General features: G+C 41.8%; 2 protein-coding genes and 1 long non-coding RNA gene across 3 annotated transcripts in view; 2 read left to right on the top strand and 1 right to left on the bottom strand.

Moving 5' to 3' along the window:
• Nucleotides 1-25,880, top strand: part of LOC134462123 (sodium- and chloride-dependent GABA transporter 2-like) — a 325,830-nt gene that overhangs the window by 9,850 nt on the left and 290,100 nt on the right. The gene's annotated exons all lie outside the window — the stretch shown is intronic.
• On the top strand, nt 9,791-11,589 carry LOC134463119 (uncharacterized). The gene is made up of 3 exons (XR_010037637.1): nt 9,791-10,230; nt 10,830-10,853; nt 11,341-11,589. It is a non-coding gene; the product is annotated as an uncharacterized LOC134463119 (long non-coding RNA).
• Nucleotides 16,483-24,190, bottom strand: ppil1 (peptidylprolyl isomerase (cyclophilin)-like 1). Its single transcript, XM_063216361.1, has 4 exons — nt 23,970-24,190; nt 22,603-22,757; nt 19,699-19,767; nt 16,483-16,805 (listed from the first exon to the last, which is right to left on the bottom strand). Exons 1-4 carry the CDS (start codon nt 24,023-24,025, stop codon nt 16,585-16,587), a joined length of 501 nt encoding a protein of 166 aa, XP_063072431.1. The 5' UTR covers nt 24,026-24,190; the 3' UTR covers nt 16,483-16,584.

Here is a 25,880-nt window from a genome sequence, read left to right as displayed (position 1 = left end):
TGGCTACCATGTCCGCCTTCGACCCTGGAGGTGGAACTCGCGTCTGTTCCGCTCTGCCCTTGCGCCGTGGAGTCATGCCCACTGCTGCTGCCCTTGCGCGGTGCGGTCGTGCCCACTGCTGCTGCCCTGGACGGTTGGTCTGCGATGGCAGTCCAACACTGCCTGCGACCTGTGCCCCCCCTGATGATGGCCGTACCTTGGATGAATGTGGGGACTGGCCATCCTGATTGCCCTCAGACGCTCTCTGGCCGGTCTTGCGGTCTTGTGTGGAGCGGGCGGCTCATCTGTCATGTGCCATGTATGCCGCCTTGAGTCCTTGCCCTCTCTGGGCCTGTTGCAGCAGCTGCTTTCAGGGGCCGACACTTGTCTGATGGGCATGGGAGCAACTTCCTTGTGGGCGTCTAGTGCCCTGTTGTTGATCTTTTCCGTGGTTCGCCTCTTCCATTGTGGCTCCTCCCGTTTGTGGCACCGGGTGGTATGGTACCGCTACGGGGTGGCACAGGTGTCCCCGTCAACTGCTATGCTAACTGCTTACTTGCTGCCTCCTGTGGTTCTCACTCAGGGAGCTCGTGGATCCTTTGGGCCAGGTTACACTGGCTTCCATGTGGCCGTTGGTACGTGCAAGAACGTATACAGCACGGCCTCCTCGGCATCAGGCTGCACCATTGCCTGGTTTTCTTGATGTTGCCCCACATGTTACTGTGGTGCTGGCGGTAGCTTCAGGCCGTCTCAGTAGTACTGACGACGGGTAGGCACTCCTCATGACTTTGTTGGTATTTGTCATCCAGTGCTGAAAGCACCGCCTCTGGCGGTCAGGAGGAACGAAATAGAACGAAGGTTATGTATATAACCACGGTTCTATGAGTTCCGGATGACCGCCAGAGCTTGGCAGTCACTCGGAGTGTGTTCGAGAAGATTTGCCAAGAGGTCACTTCCTGGGTTCACCGGTGTTTTAACCCCTGACACGGGGGTCACCGGGTGACGTCACCCAGGTCACGTGTTACTTTGTTGATATTAATTCTCGACCTGCTGATCCGTAAGATGAATATTCAGTGCTGAAAGCACCGCCTCTGGCGGTCATCCGGAACTCATAGAACCGTGGTTATATACATAACCTTCGTTTTAAGGATTGAATTTCTTCAGTTAATCTTTTTTTTTATTTCCATGACAACATTTCATAGAAAACCACTTGTTTCCAATGTTTTGCTTGTTTTTTAGTGGGAAAATCAAGATGGCTGACATCATATTTGGCAAAATTGGCATATTTAGTATTTTTTAAGTCTATTCAGCCATTGTTGACTTTTATTGGTAATATTTGTTACATGACTGAAGTCAGCCATCACATAAACTAAATCCATTACAAAATCTAAGATGGCCGACATTTCAGATAGCAAAATCAATATTAACATAATGCTTTCAGGTCTATAAAGCCATTCATTTGTGAATTTAAGCACATAAGATGTTGTGCAGGTCCAAATTATTGTTCAAACAAAAATTACTATGAATCAATTAATGTACCGTACCTGTTATGCAGTGCTACCTGTACAGTAGCATTGCATATGCACTGGTTTGGCTGCCTATGTCAAGGCCAAGGCCTACAAAGTTGCTTCAGGGTCGGCTTCAGCTTATCTGAAGGCTATGAAACCAAATGTTCTGCCTGGGATGCTGCATTCCTCCAATTCCAACAATCTTGCCATGCTCTCAGACTGCTCACAGAACTAGGCTCTTTGGCATGACAGTCAGTGTACACCCATGAACCTAGTAATGGCCACACTATCATACCTTTGTAAGACCTTTGGCATCATGAAGTATTGGTGACACAAGTGTGAATGTAAATTGTGTCTGCCTCCAGAAATGTTGGGCCCCACAAAAGATTGCATTTTTGGGCCCCCATAAGGGCCCCTGCCAGTGCTGTCAGTGCTTGGGCCCTTAGAATCTGTAACATCTTCCCCCCCTAGCGGCGCCCATGTCTGCCTCAATGATGCTACAGAGTATTCTCTTTATATTAATGTGTGGAATGAGGTAGTCCTATTGCCCACTCTTCTGGATAGTTCTATGAAATGAATTAATAGGATTTTTTTGTACTTCCTGATCAATCTATAGAGTTTAGTTGGAGGCAACTGGCCTTTTTTTGCAACTGGCAAATTGCAAGCCAATCTTTACGCACAACATTTAAGGTGTGTCACCCCAAACTTCAGATGTTCTACCTCTGAGACTGAGGCATCGTGAGGATGGACAGAGGACTCCACTCCTGTCATACAAACTGTAAATCACACCGGCTCCACCTGCTGCTATGATATTGAGATCAGGGGTCAGTTCAGATATAGATGAGATCTAGGTTATTTGCTAGTTCAAGGGTTTTTGGACACCATGTTGAATTTTGGCAAAATATGAGATAAATGTTGATAACATTTCATGTAATGACAGTTATGTGCCGATCAAAATATTACCAATAGGCGTACAATACTGCAGAATGGCTTTATAGACCGTAGCCCCTTAATGCACGCCTTACGTCCTGTGGCATGCTGTAATAGTCATTGAAAGTTAACTACCATAGCACTACAATACTATGACATGACACAGGGCCTTTAGTAATGCACTACGACTTGGTCATTGCCATTCTGGTAACAACAAATTTATAACGCCATGTCTAAATGGGTTAAAACACCAAAATGTCCTTATTTTGCTATAATGTCAGCAATCTTGGATTTTGCTTCTGAAAGTTAAAGGGAAAATAAAAACAAGTTGTTTTGTATTCAGAGGGGGTCCTACAAATAAATAGGATAAGACACATTACCTGGTCATAAAAAGAGCCTTTCAATGCCTTTTCTGATGTCATGTTGAATTTTTACAGCAGATTGAATAATTTTTTAATGAAGCTCATGTAATGGCTGACTGAACAGTCCTTTATCCATCGTGAATATTACAAATACAAGAAAAAAACAATGACTTTAGAGACCTTAAAACACCAAATACATAATTTATGCTACATGTCATGTCAGCCATCTTGGATTTTGGTACTAAAACTTAAGGGGCGGGGGTGGAAACAGGTTGTTTTTTGTTCAGGGGGTGTAAGAAATATAAAAAACACCAATTCCAAAAATGTATATGACATGTTTCTTTCAATTACATTCAATTGTGTTAGAATATGACCATATACTGTATCTGCCATCTTGGATTTTGGGCGTTTCCACTTCAGAAAAAAATTGGAAACAGGTGGATCCGAAGACTATGGGGTCTGTAGTTGATAAAAAACACAATTTGGAAAAATCTATATGAAATGTTCCTAAACCTTATTTTTGGGACAATTGAACCTGCACTACAACACTGAACTCTGAGCTTTGAACCAACCTTGCTGTGCTTGCTCCAAGAGGAACTCTTTATTGTGAACTTTGCCATTGCTCTCTCCCTGGTCGTAAGAAACCTCCTTTGTTCTGTCTGAAAGCTGAAAAGACTTTATGTTGAGAATCCTGAAAAGAGAGAAATCATACCTTTGTTCATTACCTATGTGGAAGAAGATTTATGTTTGAATACCTACCTTTGTTGACTGTGAAGACTTGTGGAGAAGATTTACGTTATCCTGAACGCTTGCCTGAGTTATTGTTACTGAAGACCTGTTGAGAAGATTTATGTTATCCTGAACACTTACCTGAGTTACTATTATTGAAGACCTGTGAAGAGAAAAAAAAATCACACTCATTCAACCTGATCTTTTGTCTCCCGCATTAGTGCTCTTATAGAATTGCCACACAAGCGTCTTCAGTTCCTGTGCAGCCCTGCAGATGACTTGGGAATGGTAAAGATTGAGGCATAGAGACAGCATTCTTCTGCAATGTGATTGATGACGGACAGCATGTAGCAGTACAAGGCTATAGACTATAGCACTATAGACTTTCTCAACTCCTCTTTGAACCTATGCATATGCTGGCTGAATGGGATTTTATACCTTTAGCTGATATAGGATGACATTTTCTATATTTTTATTTTTTATTATTTTTTTATTTTAGAATGAGGTGATTCTTTTATAAACCTGCAGTAGCCTATGTTCTTATTTGATAACCTTTGTCTGATGTCATATGAGTCATTTCTCGTGAATCAGACACTTTAGTGCTCGACACAGATTTGAACTTGGTTGTATTCTTTATTTCAATACAACTTTGTACAAATTACACAAACAACATGGGACACAACAGTTATCCGAGTATGAATTATGAGATATTCAAATATTCACTATAATCACATTTCTATAGGTAGAGTAAAATCATTGCTAATCTGGTAAGAAACTTTGTTGAAATAATCTTCGACAGTTGCCTTTGTAATCTGAGAGAAGCTATACTGTACCAAATCAAATCAGTTACATTATCATGCTGTACATGTGATATGTATTTCAATAAACAAAAATATTTTATCTTCCCTCTGTATGCATCTCAAATTTTTTTTAGAATATATTTATGAATATATTTATGATGTGTACATAGAGAATACACCATATAGAGAAGGTACCCTGTTCAGTCACGCATACAGTATAATAGGAATGTAATATAACTGTTAGTAGTATAACAGTGATGTATATTTAGGAAATCAGCATGTCATGCAAATTATATTCCAGCCCCTTGGTCTAGCCATCTAGCACCCTTTCTTGAGTGAAACTGAACTAACATACTGATACATGAATTTACGTACATTCTTTCTCTGAACACACACACACACACACACACACAGCATTAACAATACGAACTGATGGACAATAAATACACACACACACACACACACACACACACACACACACACACACACACACACACACACACACACACACTGCAGAAGTACTATCAGTGGTCATACAGGTAATGTGAGGTAGATGCTGCATGCACGGTGGCATGTTGAAAGAAATGTTCATGGAATGTTCTCCAATGTCCTTGAAATGTTCGTGTAGTTTCCTTCAATAGTAAAGGATAACCAACTAATAGTAATGAATAACCATGTTATCTTCAGTAAAGAATGAGATTATGTTATGATAGGATATATGATGTTCAAATCCAGGCTAAAAACTCATCTGTTTCAGATGGCCTATTCTTTATGATTCTTAAACTGTTTTATATTATTTTATTTTATTTCATATTTAAAAAAAAAATCATTTATTTATTTTTGTTTAAAATTCTGTTCATGTGTCTTGCTTTATTTTTGTTTCTCTCTGTACAGTGTCCTTGAGTGTTTTGAAAGGCGCTTTTAAATGTCTGTATGAGCACTGTCTATGTCCATACTGTCTTAAGTCCATGTATAAGTACTGTCTATGTCTATACTGTCTATGTCCTTACCTTAATTAGTCTATGTCTGTATGGGAAAGCAAGAAATGTAATTTCAAATTCTTTGTATGACCAGTGCATGTAAAGAAATTGACAATAAAACCTACTTGACTTGACTTGACTTGACTTGAATAACCATGTTATCTTCAGTAAAGAATGAGATTATGTTATGATAGGATATATGATGTTCAAATCCAGGCTAAAACTCATCTGTTTCAGATGGCCTATTCTTTATGATTCTTAAACTGTTTTATATTATTTTATTTTATTTCATATTTTAAAAAAAAATCATTTATTTATTTTTGTTTAAAATTCTGTTTATGTGTCTTGCTTTATTTTTGTTTCTCTCTGTACAGTGTCCTTGAGTGTTTTGAAAGGCGCTTTTAAAGGGACACTGTGTGAGATTTTTAGTCGCTTATTTCCAGAATTCATGCTGCCCATTCACTAATGTTACATTTTTCATGAATACTTACCACCAGCATCAAATTCTAAGTTTTCATTATGACTGGAAAAATGGCACTTTTCATACATGAAAAGGGGGATCTTCTCCATGGTCCGCCATTTTGAATTTCCAAAAATAGCCATTTTTAGCTGCAAAGATTACTGTACTTGGACCATACAAGAAAATATTTGTTTAATACTTAGTAAACTTTCATGTTAAGATCAAATTTGGCAATATGCAGCCCAATTTCAATAAGCAGCATAGTTGCAGTACCTTTTTTGACCATTTCCTGCACAGTGTCCCTTTAAATAAAATGCATTATTATTAATGGGAGCTTGCGTTAATTCTACCAGGGAGACTCGAATTTCTCGGCTGTCAAACTTACTAGGCTAACCATCCAATCTCCCTTTTGACAGATCATACATGCGTCATCATTGTCCAGGGTCGTCAACCAATCACAATGCGAGATTTGGGAATCCCCGTTATGCATCACTCATGCATCGTTCCCTCTCAGCCAATGGATCGCATTCACGTTTGTTTAAAAATCAGTCACTCATTCTGTTCTCTGCTTTCCAGTTAAGCCGAATTTGAAGTGGCTGTCCGGCGTTTTCGTTATCAAACATTCTGTTTATTTTCTACCTGGTTACTTGATAACTCCTCACCTTGCCGTTGCTGGGATGGGATTTCCAACCGCTCAAACGCGTGGCACGCAATCGGTGCTTTTTAACAGCATAATAATTTTCTCGCAAGGCTTCAATCAATTTGTTTGGCACGCCGCTCCCTGATTTCTGTGGATTTGCTTTTGAACTAGCCTGCCTGTGGATGGATTTCCCCGAACTGGTGTAATTCGTGAGTAACCTGGCGGCTTTCCCTTCACTTGTCCTGCGGACCCAGGGAACGTTTATCTCAGCGAATGACTATTTTTGTGGGGAAGTGGTTGTCCAGGCAAGTCGCCTCTTATGCCTCATACTCGGCTTGTTGCACTGTCTCGGATATCAGTCTCGTCTGCCGCTGGTTGACTGATGGCCTACGTTTCGTTTGCGGTCATTTGGGAGAATTCCATGAACTGGTTGGAGTGACTTTTGGAACATTTGCTGGGGAAGGGCGGAATCGAAGTAACTGGGCCCGCGGTGCTCTCTCGTTGCGCCTCGCGCACTTAGCCAGCTTATATGCTCAGCACATTTGTTTTTCGTAGGCGTTATGGGTACTGCGAGTCACAATTTACTTGGTCCTCGTCGGCCTCATCTGCTGCGGATGGACTGGTGATTCGCTTGCCAATATTATAGAGCATTTATGAACCGGTCGGTGTGGCTTTTTTGGAACGTTTGCTGGGGATACAGATCTAAATGGGCTACTTATATATCGAAGCGCCTCGCCCGCATGCATAACCCGACATTACCTTCTGTGTTGTTTCGTGCTACTGCCTGTCACGACACCGGACGGAGGACATTGCAGAGCCTTGCACTCGTTCTTAATTGTCCTGATTACAAACGTACTTCCTATGTTCCGGAGCGATGTTGCAAGGACCTCAGCCTACGGGCCGTAGCACCGCCTTCAGTTTTTCATTCACGTGGATGCCGACCGTGCGTTCATCAGTTTGCACCTGCCTATTTTCAATGTTCCGTTCAGTAGCCTATGCCCACAACACGAGCCTATTTTACGTTTTCGTTTGCATGGACTGGCCCATGTGGCGGTCTCGTTGACTTTTAAGAGTTATGACTTCGGTTCGTAGGCCTAGACTTCTGGATCGCACATTAAGCTTATGCGCGCGTGCCAATCATCACCTCATGTCATCGCACTGCCTGCAGTCTGTATTGATAAGTGTACCTTGCTTCCTCACTCCCGCTTCAAGTCATTCAGGGCTGGATTAAGTTAAAGGGACACTGTGTGAGATTTTTAGTTGTTTATTTCCAGACTTCATGCTGCCAGTTCACTAATTACCTTTTTCATGAATACTTACCCCACCATCAAATTCCAAGTATTCCTTATGACTGAAAAAATTGCACTTTTCTTACATGTAAGGGGGGATCTTCTCCATGGTCCACCATTTTTGAATTTACCAAATAGCAATTTTTAGCACCAAAAAATGACTTACTTGGACCATACTAGAAAATATTGTTTATTACATGGTAAATGTTCATGTAAAGACCAAATTTGGCAATAGGCAGCTCAGTTTCAACGAGCAGCATAGTTGCAGTTCTTTTTTTGACCATTTCCTGCACAGTGTACCTTTAAAGATCACGCGGGGCTTTCGGCCTGCGCCCGGTCGCATCGAGGGATATTGTAGCCGGTTGCAATGCCTTGTCTATTTCGAGTTATTCTGATCACAATGGGCTACATATACACCGTCCAAATTTAAGTAAATAAATGAGTGATATCCGTGGGAAGTACATCGATGATGACCGTTAATAATCATACTTAAATTATACATGAAACTCTGCCCATGGAGTCCTGTCAGGGTTCTGATCCCATTGGTAGCCATCTATGGGCTAACCCTCTCACTCTGTACACCACTCGTGCCCTTAGGCTTCATTGGAATCGTCAGGGCGCTCGGACTGTGATGTGTCGTATTGTGTTTGTTTTCTCATATCTGGTGATGGTGGTCTCTGCTGCTTTCCCGTACACTTTCACATACACGTGCGCCTGCCGCTCCACGTAGGGCATACGCTACGTCATGCACTGGGCATCGGCCCCAACGTCGGACTGGGCTCTGGCCCCAACGATGGACTGGGCTCTGGCCCCAACGATGGACTGGGCTCTGGCCCCAACGATGGACTGGGCTCTGGCCCCAACGATGGACTGGGCTCTGGCCCCAACGATGGACTGGGCTCTGGCCCCGACGATGGACTGGGCATCGGCCCCGACACTGGACTGGGCATCGGCCCCAACGTCATCCTGGGCCGGCGACTCTACATCATCCTGGGCCGGCGACTCAACATCACCCTGGGCCGGCGACTCAACATCACCCTGGGCCGGCGCCTCAGGGCTCGTGCATCAACGGCACACCTCAGCATTGCCCTGGGCTGTCGCACCTCAACACCACGGCTCAACATCACAACTCGGCATCACAATGGGCCATCGCCTCAGCATCGCACTGGGCTGTCGCCCCAACTTTAACGCCAGTCACCTGGTTGTATCGGTATCCTCATCCATCCTGCATGACGAACTTATCGCAGCTACCCACTGGTAGCGAGTAGGAGTTTATGTCTATTTTGATATGCCGTTTTTGTTCTGGTGCCGTTATTCAGTGATGTTTCAGCTTTCTGCTCTGTCCCTCTCAGGTCTCGATAACCGGCTCTCCAACTCTCCTCTGTCGTAAGCTCGCACTTTCTGCATTCTCCTGACTAAGGTGCCACCCTTTTTTATTGCTAGTCTAATCATGCAGTTACCGCAAGTTGTTTCTCTCAACCAACCAGGGCATCCGCCCCACTGCCTGTGTCCATGCCTGCTTTGCACAAGCATTCACCGCGCCACACCGCGTAGGTGTTTATCATAACTGACATGGTGTTATTATTCTTGGTCGAGATGTTTTCTTGGTGTTTCATTCATTGTTCGTTTCAGCTACAAGCTCTGCTCTCTCCCTCTCTTAGGTCATGATTACCAGTTGTCTGCCGATTCTCCTCTGTTTTAACCTGACCTTTCTGCTATCCTGGCCGAGGTGCTCGTCTTTTAATGTTAGCCACTCATGCTTTGTCTAAAGCTGTCTCTCTCACCACTCTGGGCAGACGCCCGCATAGTGCAGGCTTTCAGCCGCTGGTCGTCCGACGCAGTGCGTTTTGCATTCGGCTCATTCCTCGCTTTGTCATCTGGCTCAGTGTACTGTTTCTGTTCTGTTAACTCTGTTTCGTTCTTCTCGTTCCTCGCCCAAGAGGTATACAGCACGCTCGTTCAGAATCGGCGCGGCCGCTAAGCGGGGTCTGTCCCCTACTGCGATCAAGGCGCTGGGCCGTTGGTCGTCTGGCGCATACGCTTCCTGCATTTGCCTCACTCCTCATCACGTCGTTGAAGCATGCTATATCTGGTCTGTAACTTTGTTTTCTATTCTCATTTCTGGTGACGGTGGTATTTTGCTGCACCGGCGGCATTCACTCTATCTCTTGGGGGGCTATCGCTCCGGTCACCCGGTCATGTCTGTATTCTATCCTTCTCTCATCTATCAGATCGATTTTATAGTGGTCTGTAAGCCTGTTATCTCTATATTTTGTAACATTGAACCAGCCTAGTTGCCATGGTTGTTTATCTATGATGTCAACTATCATACCACATATTATAGCCTACATTCATTCATCCATCCATTCATTTACTCATTCATCACCATGTTCTACTCTCTCTCCTAGGTCACGATTCCGGCTCTCTACCTACTGTCATAATCTAAGTTTTCAGCGCTCTCCTGACCAAGGTGCATCTATCAATCAAATCATAACGCTCTGCTGTGTCTCTGCTCTCAGCGCATCCGCGCCATGTCTTCTCGCATAGCCTAAGGTACCGACATTATCATCATCACCATCATCATCACAGGCTTCATGCCTCCGCTAGACCACCGCCCATAAACTTAAGCCTTAGAACATCCCTATCATTTATAATCTCATTTAATCTATCATCATTTGTCTTCCAACACCTATCACTTATCACTCATCATCATCATTATCATTATTATCATTGTCATCATTGTCATCATTATCATTATCATCTTTATCATCATCATCATCATTGTCATCATTATCATCATCATCATTATCGTCATTGTCATCATTATCATTATCATTATCATCTTTATCATTATCATCATTGTCATCATTATCATCATCATCATCATCATCATCATCGTCATTGTCATCATTGTCATTGTCATCATTATCATCATCATCATCGTCATCATCATCATCGTCATCGTTGTCATTGTCATCATTGTCATTGTCATCATTGTCATTGTCATCATTGTCATCGTCATCATTGTCATTGTCATCATTATCATCATTATCATCATTATCATTATCATCATCATCATCATCATCACCTATCATCCTTCATCTTCCGTCTATCATCAATCAATCATCTAACTAACTTTTCATGTCTTTCAGATGGTGTCTCCTTGTAAGCGGTAGGTGAGTTCACTTCTAATCTCTATTTTGGGGCAGGCTACGCCCGCCTCCATCTCCGCTGGAGGATATGCTGTCCTACCCCGGAGTTCAACGCGAAGACGGGAACCTTCGCCAAACAGATTCATGCATTTTGTATCAAGTGTAATTGTTCGCCAAACGGATTTCCTGCATTTTTGTATCATGTCTATTGTTCAATAAATGTTAATAACGTTCATTTGCCTCTCGAGTCTTCATGGTAGAAATGGGAGCTTGCGTAAATTCTACCAGGGAGACTCGAATTTCTCGGCTGTCAAACTTACTAGGCTAACCATCCAATCTCCCTTTTGACAGATCATACATGCGTCATCATTGCCCAGGGTCGTCAACCAATCACAATGCGAGATTTGGGAATCCCCGTTATGCATCACTCATGCATCGTTCCCTCTCAGCCAATGGATCGCATTCACGTTTGTTTAAAAATCAGTCACTCATTCTGTTCTCTGCTTTCCAGTTAAGCCGAATTTGAAGCCACCACCACCCCTCCGTCCACCGTCACCAGTGGTTCCCGTCTGTTAGGGGGCAGGCTACGCCCGCCTCCATCTCCGCTGGAGGATATGCTGTCCTACCCCGGAGTTCAACGCGAAGACGGGAACCTTCGCCAAACAGATTCATGCATTTTGTATCAAGTGTAATTGTTCGCCAAACGGATTCATGCATTTTTGTATCATGTCTATTGTTCAATAAATGTTAATAACGTTCATTTGCCTCTCGAGTCTTCATGGTAGAATTATTATTATTATTATTATTATTATTATTATACATCGGATATCATTTTTGATTGGAAGAGTTTGCTACACGTGTTATTCAAATGAATACAGAAAACAGGTTGAAATATTCAAACAAAGCCCTGGCATCAGCAGCATGCCACTGTTGAGTCCAATCCAGCTGTCAGAGTTCCAAGGCTGGAGAGGGACCAAACAACTCAGGGAATTTGTGGCTTAGTCCGGCCCCTCACACATACACAGGCCACTTTCATATTGTGCCAAATTGGATCAGTTCACTGTCTGTAGTCAAGATGGCCCAATGAGGCCCCCGCCACCACCAATTCCTTAATTCCCCCCCTGTGTATCAATGAAGTAACTCGACTCTACTCTTTTTAGGGGCTTTTTATGCCTTTATTTTGACAGGACAGTGTGAGATGGAGACAGGAAGCGAGTGGGACAGAGAGACGGGGGAGGATCGGCAAATGACCCCGGCCGGACTTGAACTGGGGTCCCCGTGGGCATGCAAGCCCAAATGTGGGGGGCTTAGCGCGCTGTGTCGCAGCGCCCCCTACTCGACTCTTCTCTACTCTATCTCTAAATTGTGCGCTGGTCCCTAAGAAAAAAAGACCTGCATTGGCCCCAGAGGACCAGGGCTTGACACTGGCACCTGCCAACCTGCCAAATGCTGGTAAAACTTGGCTGTGGCTAGTAACACTTTCAGTGTCACTAGCCAATTTGGCTGGCAGCTTATTCCTTGGTATGACATACGCATCATAGTAGCCTACATTCTGTTGTATGCCCCTTGTGTATCAATTGTTTGTATCTAAGTTCAAAAAAGGCTCAGAACTCAGTTTCTATTTGCTTGATATACTTCCATGTGGAGAGCTATACACTCATCTTGCTTTAGCACCTCATCTTCTGAGGTTAGAAGTATGCTATCGCGATAAAGAGGGGGAAAAAACAATATAAATTCTGTGGCAAGTGGAATACGTAAGTGGCTAGTGCCTTAGGAAAACCTCTTGCCACAGTGGCCGGTGGGTGAAAGGTTAATGTCAAGCCCTGCTGAGGACTGCTGGTCCACCTGAGTGGCATCCAGAAGGGAGCACCCTAGCAGAGGACAGCCATTTCTGGGGGAGAGTAGGCCTACTAGTGGTGTCAACAATGATCGATCCGGCGATCCAATCCAATGCGGGGCATGGACGATCCAGAATCCATCCTGCAATTTTTTAAAGTTTCAATTACTTCCATGGATATTTCTGGAGCAAATGAATGTTAAATTAAATAAAAGCACTTCAAAACATTGCAAGACTGATACAGAAAACAGCCAATAAATTGTTGCTCAGTATCTGACTACTTGTATTGCCTCATCATGACTGATTAAACATTTCCTTTGCTTTCAGTAGAAATGTAATGCATTGCAATGCATTGTAGAATTGAATCGGATCGGATCGGATCGGATCGGATCAAATCGCTACCTCCCGAATCGTGATCGAATCAGATCGTTAGGGCAGTGCCAATCCACACCACTAGAGAGTACACTACCCTGTATGCCAGTGGTTCCCAACCTTTTTCTTAAGGGACCCATGTTTTTACTATTGTAAGCTTTGGTGACCCAACCACGCGAGCACCCGCACGAGACGGAATCACAAGATGCCCTCTGTTTCCTGCGAAAACTAATTTTAGTTATTTTATTCCTCAATTCGTCTTTGGTCAAATATAGAATAAATGTTTAATTTAGCACTTACAATTTGTTGCGTCTATGCATTTATTAGTTAAATGCTTTGTCTTTTATTCAACATGGGCTATATATATTTAAAATGAAACCCCTTAAAATCAAGAGGGCTCCGCGACCCCCTATGGATCTTTGGCGACCCCTAAGGTGGGTCCCGACCCATAGGTTGGGAACCACTGCTGTATGCCATATTACCAGTCCAGCCCTGAAAATAGCCTATGTTGGCAGGCAAAAAAACAACAGGATGTCGGTTAATACTGCAAGAAAACAGAAGAAAGCACTGGGATTTTGTATTCCTTGCACTTCATTGAATGGATATGAAAAACGTTCAACCTCTGTTGCACCCAGAGCCATATTTTTTTAATACGGCTCTGGTTGCACCATGGAGCTAAGCACTCACACGCAATGCTCCCCGGGTGCCGTCATGGCTGTCACATGTGCATGATAGATTAAATGCAGGGTTGAACACTTCCCCGATGAGAGAAGAGGTGAGAGAAATGTCAAACTCCAAGACGTGCACAGTAAAAAAAAAGTTGGAGAAGAAAAGTTGGAGATTCTCAGTCCTGTGACAAAGAGCGAGATGCCTGTATGAAGCTAATTTACCAGCAAGGAGCCTTCCCATTATAAAACAGATATAACTGTCCAAAGTACACATTAACTGGCCTAGTGCTCTTTTAGATGACTTCGTCCTGGGCTGTACCTTCAAATGGGATGTTTCAACTACACAATGACTCCAAGCACACCCGTAAGCAGAGGTGTCAAAAGTAAAAGTAAAAGTAAAAAAAAGAAACACAGTTTCCGTCCAACACAAGTAACTTATCTGAATAACGAGTAGACTTGTGTACTTCCTTGTTAGGTTTTCAGTGTTTTTCAGTAATAACACTCTCTCATTAGGTACAGTGGAATAAATGATGTAATAGCTATGTAATGTCATGTGCTAGTGTTGTAATTACACCACAAAAGTACTTTTACTTTTGACACCTCTGCCCGTAAGTGATCATGATAGAAACTATTGACATCTGACGTGGCATAAAATATGCCAGCCCAAGCCAGACAACAATGATATTAAATATATAGTCTGGGGGCATTGCATTACCAAGGCTGAAGGCTAAACAACTACTGTACAGTGGCAAAAAAAAAAAAAAAAAAACCAAGCAGATAGAACATCAAGTTTGGTTGTCCAGATCCCTGGCTGAGCAAGGATTACCCCCTATGGTGCGTCTCTAGACCACCCCATCATCATTGTGAATTGTACCACCATTTTTGGTGTTCTGTTTAAAGGTACACTGTGCAGGAAATAGTCAAGAAAGGTACTGCAACTATGTTGCTCATTGAAACTGGGTTGCCTATTGCCAAATTTGATCTTTTCATGAACGTTTACCAAGTAATACGCTAATGTTTTCTAGTATGACCCAAGTTCAGTAATTTTTGCAGCTAAATATGTCTATTTCTGGAAATTCAAAATGGCGGACCATAGAGAAAAAAAGTGCAATGTATGAAAAGTGCAATTTTCCGAGTCATAATGAATACTTGATTCATTTTGGTGGTGGTGGTAAGTATTCATGAAAAAGGTAACAGTGAATGGGTAGCATACATTCTGGAAATAAACAACTAAAAATCTTGCGCAGTGTACCTTTAAGCAATCCATGACATAAAAAATAACATGACTAATCAAATTATCATGGGCTTGAATACCAGTTCACAGTGGCAATAAAGCTGAATAAAGATAGTTTGGTAATTCACAGGAGTCATACATCTACAAGAGTGCTTTTACATTCTTTAGTTCATACAGTGGATTTTTTAGTTCAGAGAATAACTGCAGTCACTTGTGCAGTCACTGCACAAATAAAGACTACAATTAATATTAATGCTAATACATGTTTTTCTTAATTTTCTACAGTAATTAACCAATGGGTATATTTTCTTTGCTTTAATTCGTATCATTATGTGCTGTGAGTACAACACATTGATAAAACTATTGAAGTGTTTTTTATTTTATTTTTTACCTTTACTCACACTGCATATTCTGCCAAGAAGAAATTAGAACATTTGTCTCATCTAATGACTTTGTGTTTGCAGAGTTAAAAAGAACAATAAAGTGCAGACATTTTGCAAGCCGGCCATCCTTTTGTAATGTGTTTTGAAGGTGGCTGACTTCACAACCCCACCTCACCACTCCATTCTTCTCGTCATGTTGTGCAAGTGTCTGACATGGGAGTCCCTTGTATAAAGTGGTTATCTAAAAGGTGGCTACCCATCCGTCTCATAACACACCTGGCAACCGGACAAGACCTTGTGTAAGTGGCCTTTTCGGGCATTACAAAACCTCTCTTCTATTCCCATGGCGACCGTCCAAATCAAGATGGCAGACGAGGGGGATTGCGGGGTGGCCAACAGTATCTGCTTCACAGTTTCTTTTTGGAAAGCCTCTGACGCATAGGGAGATGCAAACTGTCACCTCTCATAAACGTTGGCTTGTGTAATGTTGTGGCTGGGTGTATGTGATTGGCTCTCGTCTTTACTGTAATGTGCCCCTGGGTGCATTTGATTGGCTCCTGTCCTTACCCTATGCTGTTCAAGTTCGTCTGCCCTGCCTGGAGGTTTGTCGCGCTTTTTTTTTTTTAAGTGTCATGGCGAACTTCAAAACGCAACGGGCTAGCTCAGGTTTGAGCGCGCACTAAACATACAGACTCGCCATGGTTTGTCAACATGGCCATTTCCATTTTACACCGAACAACCGCTTCAACTGTCGGGCTGATTCATGTCCTTTTACTCTGTTGGTAGTTGGGAGGGCAGAGAGGGTGGGAGGCGTCTACAGCAGGGCACCCGGGGACACGAGACTGCATTTCTGGGGGAGACCGCCTGCTGGTTCTGGGCAGCTCTTTTACCTCCACAGCAGCATGTGTCGGCAGAGTAAACGCTATCCCCTTTCAGCGTATGGGAAGCCAACAGCAAGTGAAAATAACTTGTGTCCCAATGTGATCTTTCAATCTATAGGGGTTTTCCCATTATTCACTTATATGATCAGTCAGCATCCCATCATGGAATCTGTTGAGTAATGAGAAAACATGGCTGGTGCAGAATAAACCATGAACTGGGTGACCCAAGAGCCAGATGTAGGTCAACCAACTCACTATTTCAAATCAACAAGAACATACAGGTTTGGACAAAGCTTTTCGCAAAGTCATTTTATTATAAACTCGCTTTAATTACAAGAAACGGTAAAAAAAAAAAAAAACACCACCGGTACTCCATGGTTTCACATAGCCAGGTTCATCCTCAGTATTTTGATTTCGTCCACGGGTCGATCTTGGGAGCTGGTCTCCACCATGCCAATCCTGTTGAGCACCCCGATGCCTTGGCACACGCGGCCAAAGATGGTGTGCTTGCCATCCAGCCACTGGGTTGGCGCCAACGTCAGGAAGAACTGGCTCCCGTTCGTGTCAGGGCCCGCATTGGCCATGGCCAGAATTCCTGCACCTTTTCCAAAATAAAAACACGCACGGTTATTTATGCGTCACCTTTTATACAAATGTCATCCCTAGTCAGAAGCAGACATCTCACATCTCAAGTAAAACCCAACCCTCGGGTTTGCTCCTGCCAATGTATATCCTTGTTACCACACCTCATCAGCCAAGTTGATGAGCTAATTAATGAAATCACCTGAGTTTGTAGCACAGGCAGAAAGAATATCTGGTAGGACTTTTACTTTCTCAATCCCATTTGTTTACCATTGTCCCTATAGTGATATTATTGATAATATTGATATTAACAAAAACACAACTTACAAAAAAAGAGCTACTTGAGTATGAATGCCAGTCCAAAGGTTATTGCTATATTGTAATGTGTCTGCTTTTTACTTGTTGTGCCTTCATTATGATAAGAGAGTGAAGATGTGTCAGTAAAGTATATGGTACAGGTCCTCTATGCACTGTACCACAGCACCTCTGACGTTGCATAACTTTTGGGGTGATGTTTGGAGTATGTTAAAACTGTTTAAAAAAATGTAAACAAAGCTTTTCCTCCATTGGAATGGCACAAAAGTGCTGCATCGTCAGGTAGGTTCAATGTGTTACATATACACTGCTAATTGAAGTTGCATTAAATTACATTAACAATTACAGAGGTTTTTATCCAAAGTGACTTACAGTGCAATCAAGGACAGTCATAACATACAAAACTACTTTTTAATTATTTTAAATTATTTCATTACTTTGGCATTGGCTCCTTAAGAAACCATAACATCATTGCAGTGTGGGAAATGTGGGAAATTTGAGCATGCTCATTCAAAGCCTTGATTTTCAAAATGTACCACTCTAAGTTATGGCGCCATCTTTAGGTAGACAGTGGCGTTACGGAAGGTTACAATAACCCACATAGATATCCGAAACATTGATAACCTACATACGATACCGTAGATGACAAAAAAACAACTGATCAGTTCCCATTTATTTTTCCATTCTCCAAATGACTTTCATAATCCACAGATATTTGATACATTATAAATAAACCATTTTACGACTTGAGATAATTTGCTGGGAAAAAGGGGAGCTAATTATGGCAAATTTGGCAATAGACAGCCCAGTTTCAATGAGCAGCATAGTAGCATAGTTGCAGTACCTTTTTTGACCATTTTCGTCCACAGTGTACAGTGTGTGTGTGTGTGTGTGTGTGTGTGAGTGTGTGTGTGTGTTTGTGTGTGTGTGTGTGTGTGGTGGGGGCGGGGGGGGGGGGGGTTAAGGGGTCACGTGAGACTGCTCTCACATCATCAAGTACCATCTTCCCATTAAGAGGTTGGAACATCCAGCATGACTGCCACCCACTGTCTGTGCACCAGACAAAAAGCTAACCAGTCAGCAACTAAGTATGTAACAAATGGGATAAATGAAACTGCAACCAAGTTAAGTAAGAAGGATGAGACAGCAGAGCAACGCACCCCTGCTCATCACATGTTCCACCTGCCCTCTGGTGGGAGGTACAAGTCAATACAGGCCCAAAAAATAAAGACTTTCCATAAGCCTGTTTGCTCTGGTAAATGCTACATTGGGGTTTTATTTGGATTATTGTCTTAATGTCTATTAATGTAGGGAAGTATCCCTTGCATTTATGGGAATTCTGGATGTTGAGCACTTGTAGCAATTTATATTTCATAGGCTTTTTATAACATAATAGCACTTTACATGATACTAGATACTTAAATCGTAATGTCCATGTTCTTTGACAAAGACATACAGCTCCAGGCCTTTTTATTAGAATACCATGAAAAAGTTGATTTATTTCCATAATTCCATCAATAATGTTAAACTGTCATGGAACACGTTTTGGTGTTAACTCACCAGTTTAATTCTAACTCAACAGAAATTAAACCCCATTCATTTTCAATGGGGTTTCATTTCTGGTTATTTAGAATTAAACTGGTGAGTTAGCACCAAAACGTGGCATGGAAATCTACAGGGTATATTGAAGAGTATTTTGAAGTATATTGAAGAGTATTGGCCATTGCATGTTATGTAGAAAGTACCAAATTTCAACTGATTTAATGTGACCCGAATTTTGATGAAGAAAAATGTGATTTTATAACAATATTCTAATAATGCGAATTCCCCAATTCATGGGTTTTTTGAGCTGGAAGGCCAACGTATATAAAAAGAAAAAAAATAATGATTGGAATAGTTAAAAAACTGGGCCATGAATCTACAATCCATGACAGTTTAACATTATTGATGGAATTATGGAAATAAATCAACTTTTTCGTGGTATTCTAATAAAAAGGCCTGGAGCTGTACATATTTATTTTCACAGAAATCAGCCTACATCTGAAAATTGCAAGGTGGACCATTTGACTTTATGGAGAGTAACATAAATAAGAATTCCGGCCAATTTGAACATGCAATAGTGTTATTGCAGTAGTCGCACTACTCTCCACTTGTCAACACCTGACGACGCAGCTTTTTTTTTTTTTTTGCTTAGTCCTTTCTGCGATTCTAACCGCACAAATACACCTACCGCGACAAGAGCGAGGCGAGCGACGGAAGTAATTGACTTTGTATTGAGTCGCGCGACAAAAGCGATTCTGGAGAGACTAGAGCGATTTGCGCGACGAGCGCGACAGTTTGAAGTTGAAATCCTTTCAACTTTCTATGACAGCCAATGACTGTATAGAGGTCAGTGACCACAGCCAATGGGAATGTTTGAATGCTTTGCCTTCTGCTTATAACGGACATACTGTAGTCGCTTCAATCGCGTGTATCGAGTGAATCACATCGCGCCTGGTCTATTCGTGCGGTAACACCTTACAACACAGTGCTAACTTTTAATCAGAGGATTCTGGGTACATCCTGCAGCTAGGCCATTAGTTACCATGCCAGCTTACCTGTGAATTTCAGCTCTGGATGCATTTCATCTTCAAACTGTTTTCCAAAAATCGATGCACCTCCCCGACCTATAAAAACAAGACAGACAGACAGACAGACAGAAAGGTCAATTTTGTCTGTGCATCAGCCAAGATGATTTCCTCTTCATATGACTTTTGGTGTACTATGGTATATTTCTCAAGTGCAATGTAACAATCTTCTAAATGTTAGTATGACAACAGAATATTTATTAAGCTTAGTTCAATGTAAAGAAGCCATTGGGGAATTCCTTTCCAAGGATGTAATCCGATACCAATAAGGCAACATCAAAACAGGGCTTTGAAAAGAAGCATTCACAGCAAATGTTGGGATTATCGCACCTCTTTCTTAAAATGCAGTCACATGAATTATACACTACACAAGTTTTACAAAATCCTATTTGTTCCAGCTATTTACTGCAATTCCAAGTTGTAGACGTCCATTGAATAACTTGAAATGATAACAAAGGGAAGTACTGGACAGCCAGAGGTGAGAAAAAGGTTTGATTACCCCTCAAAGCTGGAGAGAAGAGTGTGATCCAACCAACACAGTTATTACATAGGAATACACGTTTTAATCCCTTTTCTATAGACATTTCGTTGGAGTCTGGAGTCGCATGGGACCACTGAAAAGCTCTCACTGAAAAGCGAGTTTCTGCCCTTTCCAATGGTGAATGAATCTGATGTGACCCGTTATGAATTCAAGAATGATCGTCTTGGTCATACCTATATTTCACTGTACAGGTCATATTGAATGTCATAATGAATACCTATATTTCAGTGTACAGGACACATCTGTGAAAGTGTCATATATCGGTGGAAGTGTCATATATCAGTGGAAAGTGCTTATAAAAACTCTACACACAACATCCCAGTTTTTGTGATACATGTCAAAATGTCAGAAAGACAATTTCACAACTTTTTCCACCTTCCATTTAAAGGTGCACCGTGTAATATTTTTAGTAGTTCATTTCCAGAATTCATGCTGCCCATTCACAAATGTTATACTTACCACCACCATCAAATTCTAAGTATTCAATATGACTGAGAAAATTGCACTTTTCTTACATGAATTTGCAGAAATAGACATTTTTATCTGCAAAACTTAAGTGTGCTTTGGTCATACTAGTAATTATTGGTTTATTATTGAGAAAATATTAAAGAAAAGATCAAATTGGGCGCTAGTTTCAATGAGCTGCATAGTTGCAGTACCTACTCTGGCCACCCTGCACCACGATCTCACACGGTGCACCTTTAAATCGACCTGTACAACACAATTGAAAAACAAACTCAAATATATATAGGGAAAAATAGAACATTTATGCACACCCCCAAACTAATACTTTTTGCAGCACCTTTGGCTTTCATTACAGCGCTCAGTCTTTTTGGGCTAAGAGTCGATCAACGTGGCACAGGTTGATGTGGCATTATCTGTACACTCCTCNTTAATCTAAACTATTAACTTGTACAATGCAATTGAAAACAAACTCAAAGCTTTAAAGTGAAAAAGGTAGAAAAAACAACTAATTAACATGGTTGCATTAATATGCCCACCCTTAAACTAATACTTTGTGGCAGCATTTTTGGCTTTTTTTTTACAGCACTGAGTCTTTGCATGGCTCATGTTGATGTACACTCCTCTTTGCAAAAGTCCTCCAAATCTGACAAATTGCGAATGCATCTCCCGTGCACAGTCCTCCTCAGATCACCCAACAGATGTTCAATGGGATACAGGTCCGTCTAAACTCTGTCTGGGCCATCCCAAAACCTCAATCTTTGACATGAAAAATCTGAGGGTTGATCTGAATAGTAGTGATGGGCAAGTGAAGCTTTGTTGAAGCTCTGAACCATTTGGCACATTGCTTCAAAAATTGGGTTAGTACTTGAAGCTTCAGTAACAGGGCCCTCTCCTGGTGAAAAGTCACGTTTGCAATTAAACGGGCTCAATTCGATAAGTTGAGATGTGCCCTCATCATTTGCGACATTACCCCCAATATTGGACTGAGCTCATAGGCCTACTTTTGCACACTAACTTCCAGACATTTGACATTTTGGGCTACTGATGAGGCAGTTGAGGTAGACGACATTACAAAGGCTGCGATGCCACATTTATTTATTCATTCATTTATTATTAGGCTATATTTTGGGCGATCAGAATAAAGCGTTGCTGAACATGCATGTCTTCTCCTTGCTGTGTTCATAACTTATGATGATGTTGTCTACTTGTCAATCAAGTGGGACTTAAAGGCCTAATGACAGTCAATAAAATATCTATTCTCTCCACTGCAACCTCGCAGACGGCTCTGCAACAGGCCAAACACATTTGCGCGCGCCTGCTGGTTCGTATGGCAGCGCGAAACACTGCAGCTTCTTTCGGGAAACTGAACCAATTCACTGTTTCATACGTAATATATCACATGGTTTTTCCGTACTGAAGCAAACTTCGGAACAGTGGTTTAATGGTTTTCGCAGTTGATGGTTTGAACCACGTTCCGGCGCGCTTGTGCCAGACTGCCATCACTACTGAATAGGCCTGTGCACAGGAGATGCCCTCGCAATCTGTCAGATTAGGAGTACTTTTGCAAAGAAGAGTGGACATCAACATGAGCCATGCAAAGACTCAGTGCTGTAAAAAAAAAGCCAAAAATGCTGCCACAAAGTATTAGTTTAAGGGTGGGCATATTAATGCAACCATGTTAATTAGTTGTTTTTTCTACCTTTTTCACTTTAAAGCTTTGAGTTTGTTTTCAATTGCATTGTACAAGTTAATAGTTTAGATTAAAGGTGGAAAAGGCTGTGAAACATTTTGTCTTTCTGTGATTTTTTACACCTGACGGGGAACAGGGGTTTGTAGACTTTTTAAAGCCACTGCATCTTATATCTCACCTGTTCCGGTGGGGTCCCCACCTTGCACCATGAAGTCTTTAATGATGCGGTGGAACTTTGTTGTGTTGTAGTAGCCCCTCCGGCTGAGCTCCGCAAAGTTCTTGCAGGTCTTGGGAGCATGCTTCCAATATAGCTCTACCACAACATTTCCCATTCTGCAACGCAGAGGAGGTAGAATATAAAAAGTGAGTCTTCGATAAACTGGTGTTGATTCGCAGCATAAAACTTAAAATCCCTGCCATATAGCCATTAAGTGCAGCAACTATGATAACACAAGTATTGAAAAGCAAATGCTTATCATGTCACATCATACAACGCAAAGTGGTATTAAGAGCTCTAGCTATGGCTAAGCCACTGCCCTGTGAAGTGTTTTGCAAATATTTATAGCTGCTAGACGAGTTCATGAAACAAGAATGATAGATGGGTCGGGTGTTGTAAAGCCAACTAGTCCACACAAAATTTCACAAGAAAAGTTGTTTCAGCCTGTTGTCTTTATAGAGCATAATCTCTCCAGTGTAGTTTGTCACATTCATTTTTTTTCTGACATGTTCGTATCAAGCCTATTTCATACCTAATCAACTCAAGGTGATCTACAGCTGCTGAATGCATGCATACATAGCCAGGGGTGGAAAGTCACTAGTTGCATTTACTCAAATATTGTACTTGAGAAGCTTTTATTGGTAGGCCTACTTTGTACTTTTTCTTATTATTTATTTTTAGATTAACATTTTCACGCATTTTGACCCAAGTAGGCCTACCCTACTTTACTCATTTACATTGGAACCTGGCCTGGAACAATCTGTCAGAAATGAAACATTATGAAAGATAGCACACAGCATTCCCATGCTTTTACGTGTCCTACCTATCTATTCTAATTTCTCTGTCTTGGACCAATGCATTGGATGATGGCGGGTGCCAAGCAAGAGATACCTAAAAGGTACATTAATCAAATTACAAATTTACTAGTACCATTTGCTGTTACTTGAGTAGGATTTAGGCAAAGTAAAGATAATTTAGTATAGCTTTGCCCAGTACATTGAAACAGGTGACTAGAATACAACGGGAGCATGTGTATCACTCTGGAACACCAAGCAGAACAGAAGGGGGAGTGAGGAGAACTGTGCATGTCGCTGCTGTCGTGTTTTAATTATTGATTGTCGAAATGCATGAACAATCGTGAAGTGTTGAACATTGATTTCAGGGACGTATGTTAGCTCAGAGTGACTTGTTCATAATCTACATAGCGAAGCTAGTGATAGTAGTGGTAGCTAGTAGTAGGCTAGCCTACAAACTAGCTGGTGTTGATGTTAGCACCGCCGCATTACTATCATTAGCGAGCTGATCCATACAAAAAGACAAAGCCTTACGTTGTCTCTACAGAAACCGTAGGAGGTTGCCATGAATCCGGTGGTATTCCCGACATTTTGTAAAGACTGCCCGGGTTGTAATTTTACAAAATGTTTAGTTCTGCTCCCGGTGAGTTCACATTTGCCGCTCCAGAACACGGTTCTTCATTCTTCCTCCACGGTGTGTGATGATGCTGCCTACAACAAGTAGCAGAGCGGCTACTGCCCCCTCTCAAGGCGGAGTGCAATGTACAATGTAGCCGACACGGTGTCGTTTTGAAGATGGTTACATTGTACAAAAAAGTTACCTGTTGTGGCGTTATAATCAGTGTTGGGTAAGTTACTTTTTTAAAGTAATTGGTTACTTTACTTTAGTTACTGCTTTCAATTGTAATTGAGTTACTTTACTTATTACTCAATTTAAAAAGTAACTTGTTACTTATTACTTTACTTTACTTTTCGCGGGAAAAGGGATTTTAACCAGTGTAGTGGCACAACTCATAATACACCTGCTTCCCCAGGTTGTAAGCCGGCTGTGTAAATGACCTAATATTTTAATGTGCAAACTGTACCTCTATGGAATCCCTCATATAGGGCCTAGGCCTATTGTCATTCTCACATCTAAAATGCATTTCATGATTGCCCTGTAGTCCTATTTATAACAGTGTCAATAAATTTGAATCTAGTCTAACATTACGCCATAGAATAGAATAGAATAAAATAGAATAGACTTTTATTGTCATTTCAGCATGAAAATTGCCTTTGGTCTCACTGAATAAAAACAGAATGAGTAGGGTGAGGTGGCCATACCAAACAGAAATGTTGTGGGTAAGGACACCCTAGGCTTACATATTTCCTCTCCTCGATTTTGCAGCTTAACTACTCCAAATCCTTTCAGTTTCCTTATTAAAAACGACCTTGGATTGTATGCATCAACATTATTATTAAGGATTCTACGGAATGCAGAATTCATTCGTGCTGGAAGACGGTGTGATCAGGCACATTTGAATAGCCTGAAGAACGTGACCTCAAGGCAATAGTGTTGCTTGCGTTGTTTCTCACGTTATTCCCAATTAGTCTACTTGATTCGCGCTGGCTGCTGCTGCTGAAGGAGCTACCCAAACTGTTTTTTTTTTTGCATAGTAGGCCTATCTAACCAATAGGTCCATGTCATCAGTGAGCACAACAGAGGCCATGGCATTTGCGATGGGTAGGCTACAGATGTTTCATTCCTACATTTGCGTAACGGTGGACTCGGAATGACTGTAGATTTAACTGCGCAGCGAATCACTTTCACTTTACCTGGCGTAATGTTAGAAAAAAATGATGGTGGAACTCCAAGTAGTGTAGTTAAGCACATCACAGCGCAACGGGCTCATGAAAGTCCCAGTGAAAGACCTTGCATGCACGAGGAAGGAACATCAGTCTGCGTGCGCGCGCTCTCACACACCCACACCTGAGACCTCGAGAAGGGCTGGGGGAAAAAACAGCCCAGACAGAGAGCTTCGCGCATCTAGAACTAATATCAGCAAACCTGAAGATGATTTAAAGGCTCAAATAACGAGTAACGACCGTTACAGCAGTGCAGTAACTGTAATTACGTTATTGAAATTTGAAAAGTAATGCGTTACGTTCCTAAGTTACTGCCAAAAGTAATTAAATTACGTAACGACGTTACTTAGTAACGCGTTACCCCCAACACTGGCTATAATATATCGAAATTTAAGCTCTCGCTTCCTTCTTAAAGGTGCACTGTGCAGGAAATGGTCAGAAAAGGTACTGCAACTGATGTTCATTGAAACTGGGCTGCCAAATTTGATATTTTCATAAAAGTTTAGTAAGTAACTAATATTTTTTAGTAGGCCTGTGGACCAAGTACTGTCATTTTTGCAGCTAAAAATATAATATTTCTTGAAATTCAAGATGGCGGAC

Source organism: Engraulis encrasicolus, chromosome 14, assembly GCF_034702125.1.
Source record: "Engraulis encrasicolus isolate BLACKSEA-1 chromosome 14, IST_EnEncr_1.0, whole genome shotgun sequence".
NCBI classification, from domain to species: domain Eukaryota; kingdom Metazoa; phylum Chordata; class Actinopteri; order Clupeiformes; family Engraulidae; genus Engraulis; species Engraulis encrasicolus.
Note: the sequence above shows the minus strand (reverse complement) of the source record. Positions and strands in the feature narration are given on the sequence as shown.

Coding starts and splice junctions, on each gene's coding strand:
- ppil1 (XM_063216361.1), bottom strand. CDS start 24,025: ATGTCGGGAATACCACCGGATTCATGGCAACCTCCTACGGTTTCTGTA. Junction 22,758..23,969: donor ACGGTTTCTGTAGAGACAAC/GTAAGGCTTTGT, acceptor TCTGCGTTGCAG/AATGGGAAATGTTGTGGTAG. Junction 16,806..19,698: donor TCCAGAGCTGAAATTCACAG/GTAAGCTGGCAT, acceptor ATTTTGGAAAAG/GTGCAGGAATTCTGGCCATG.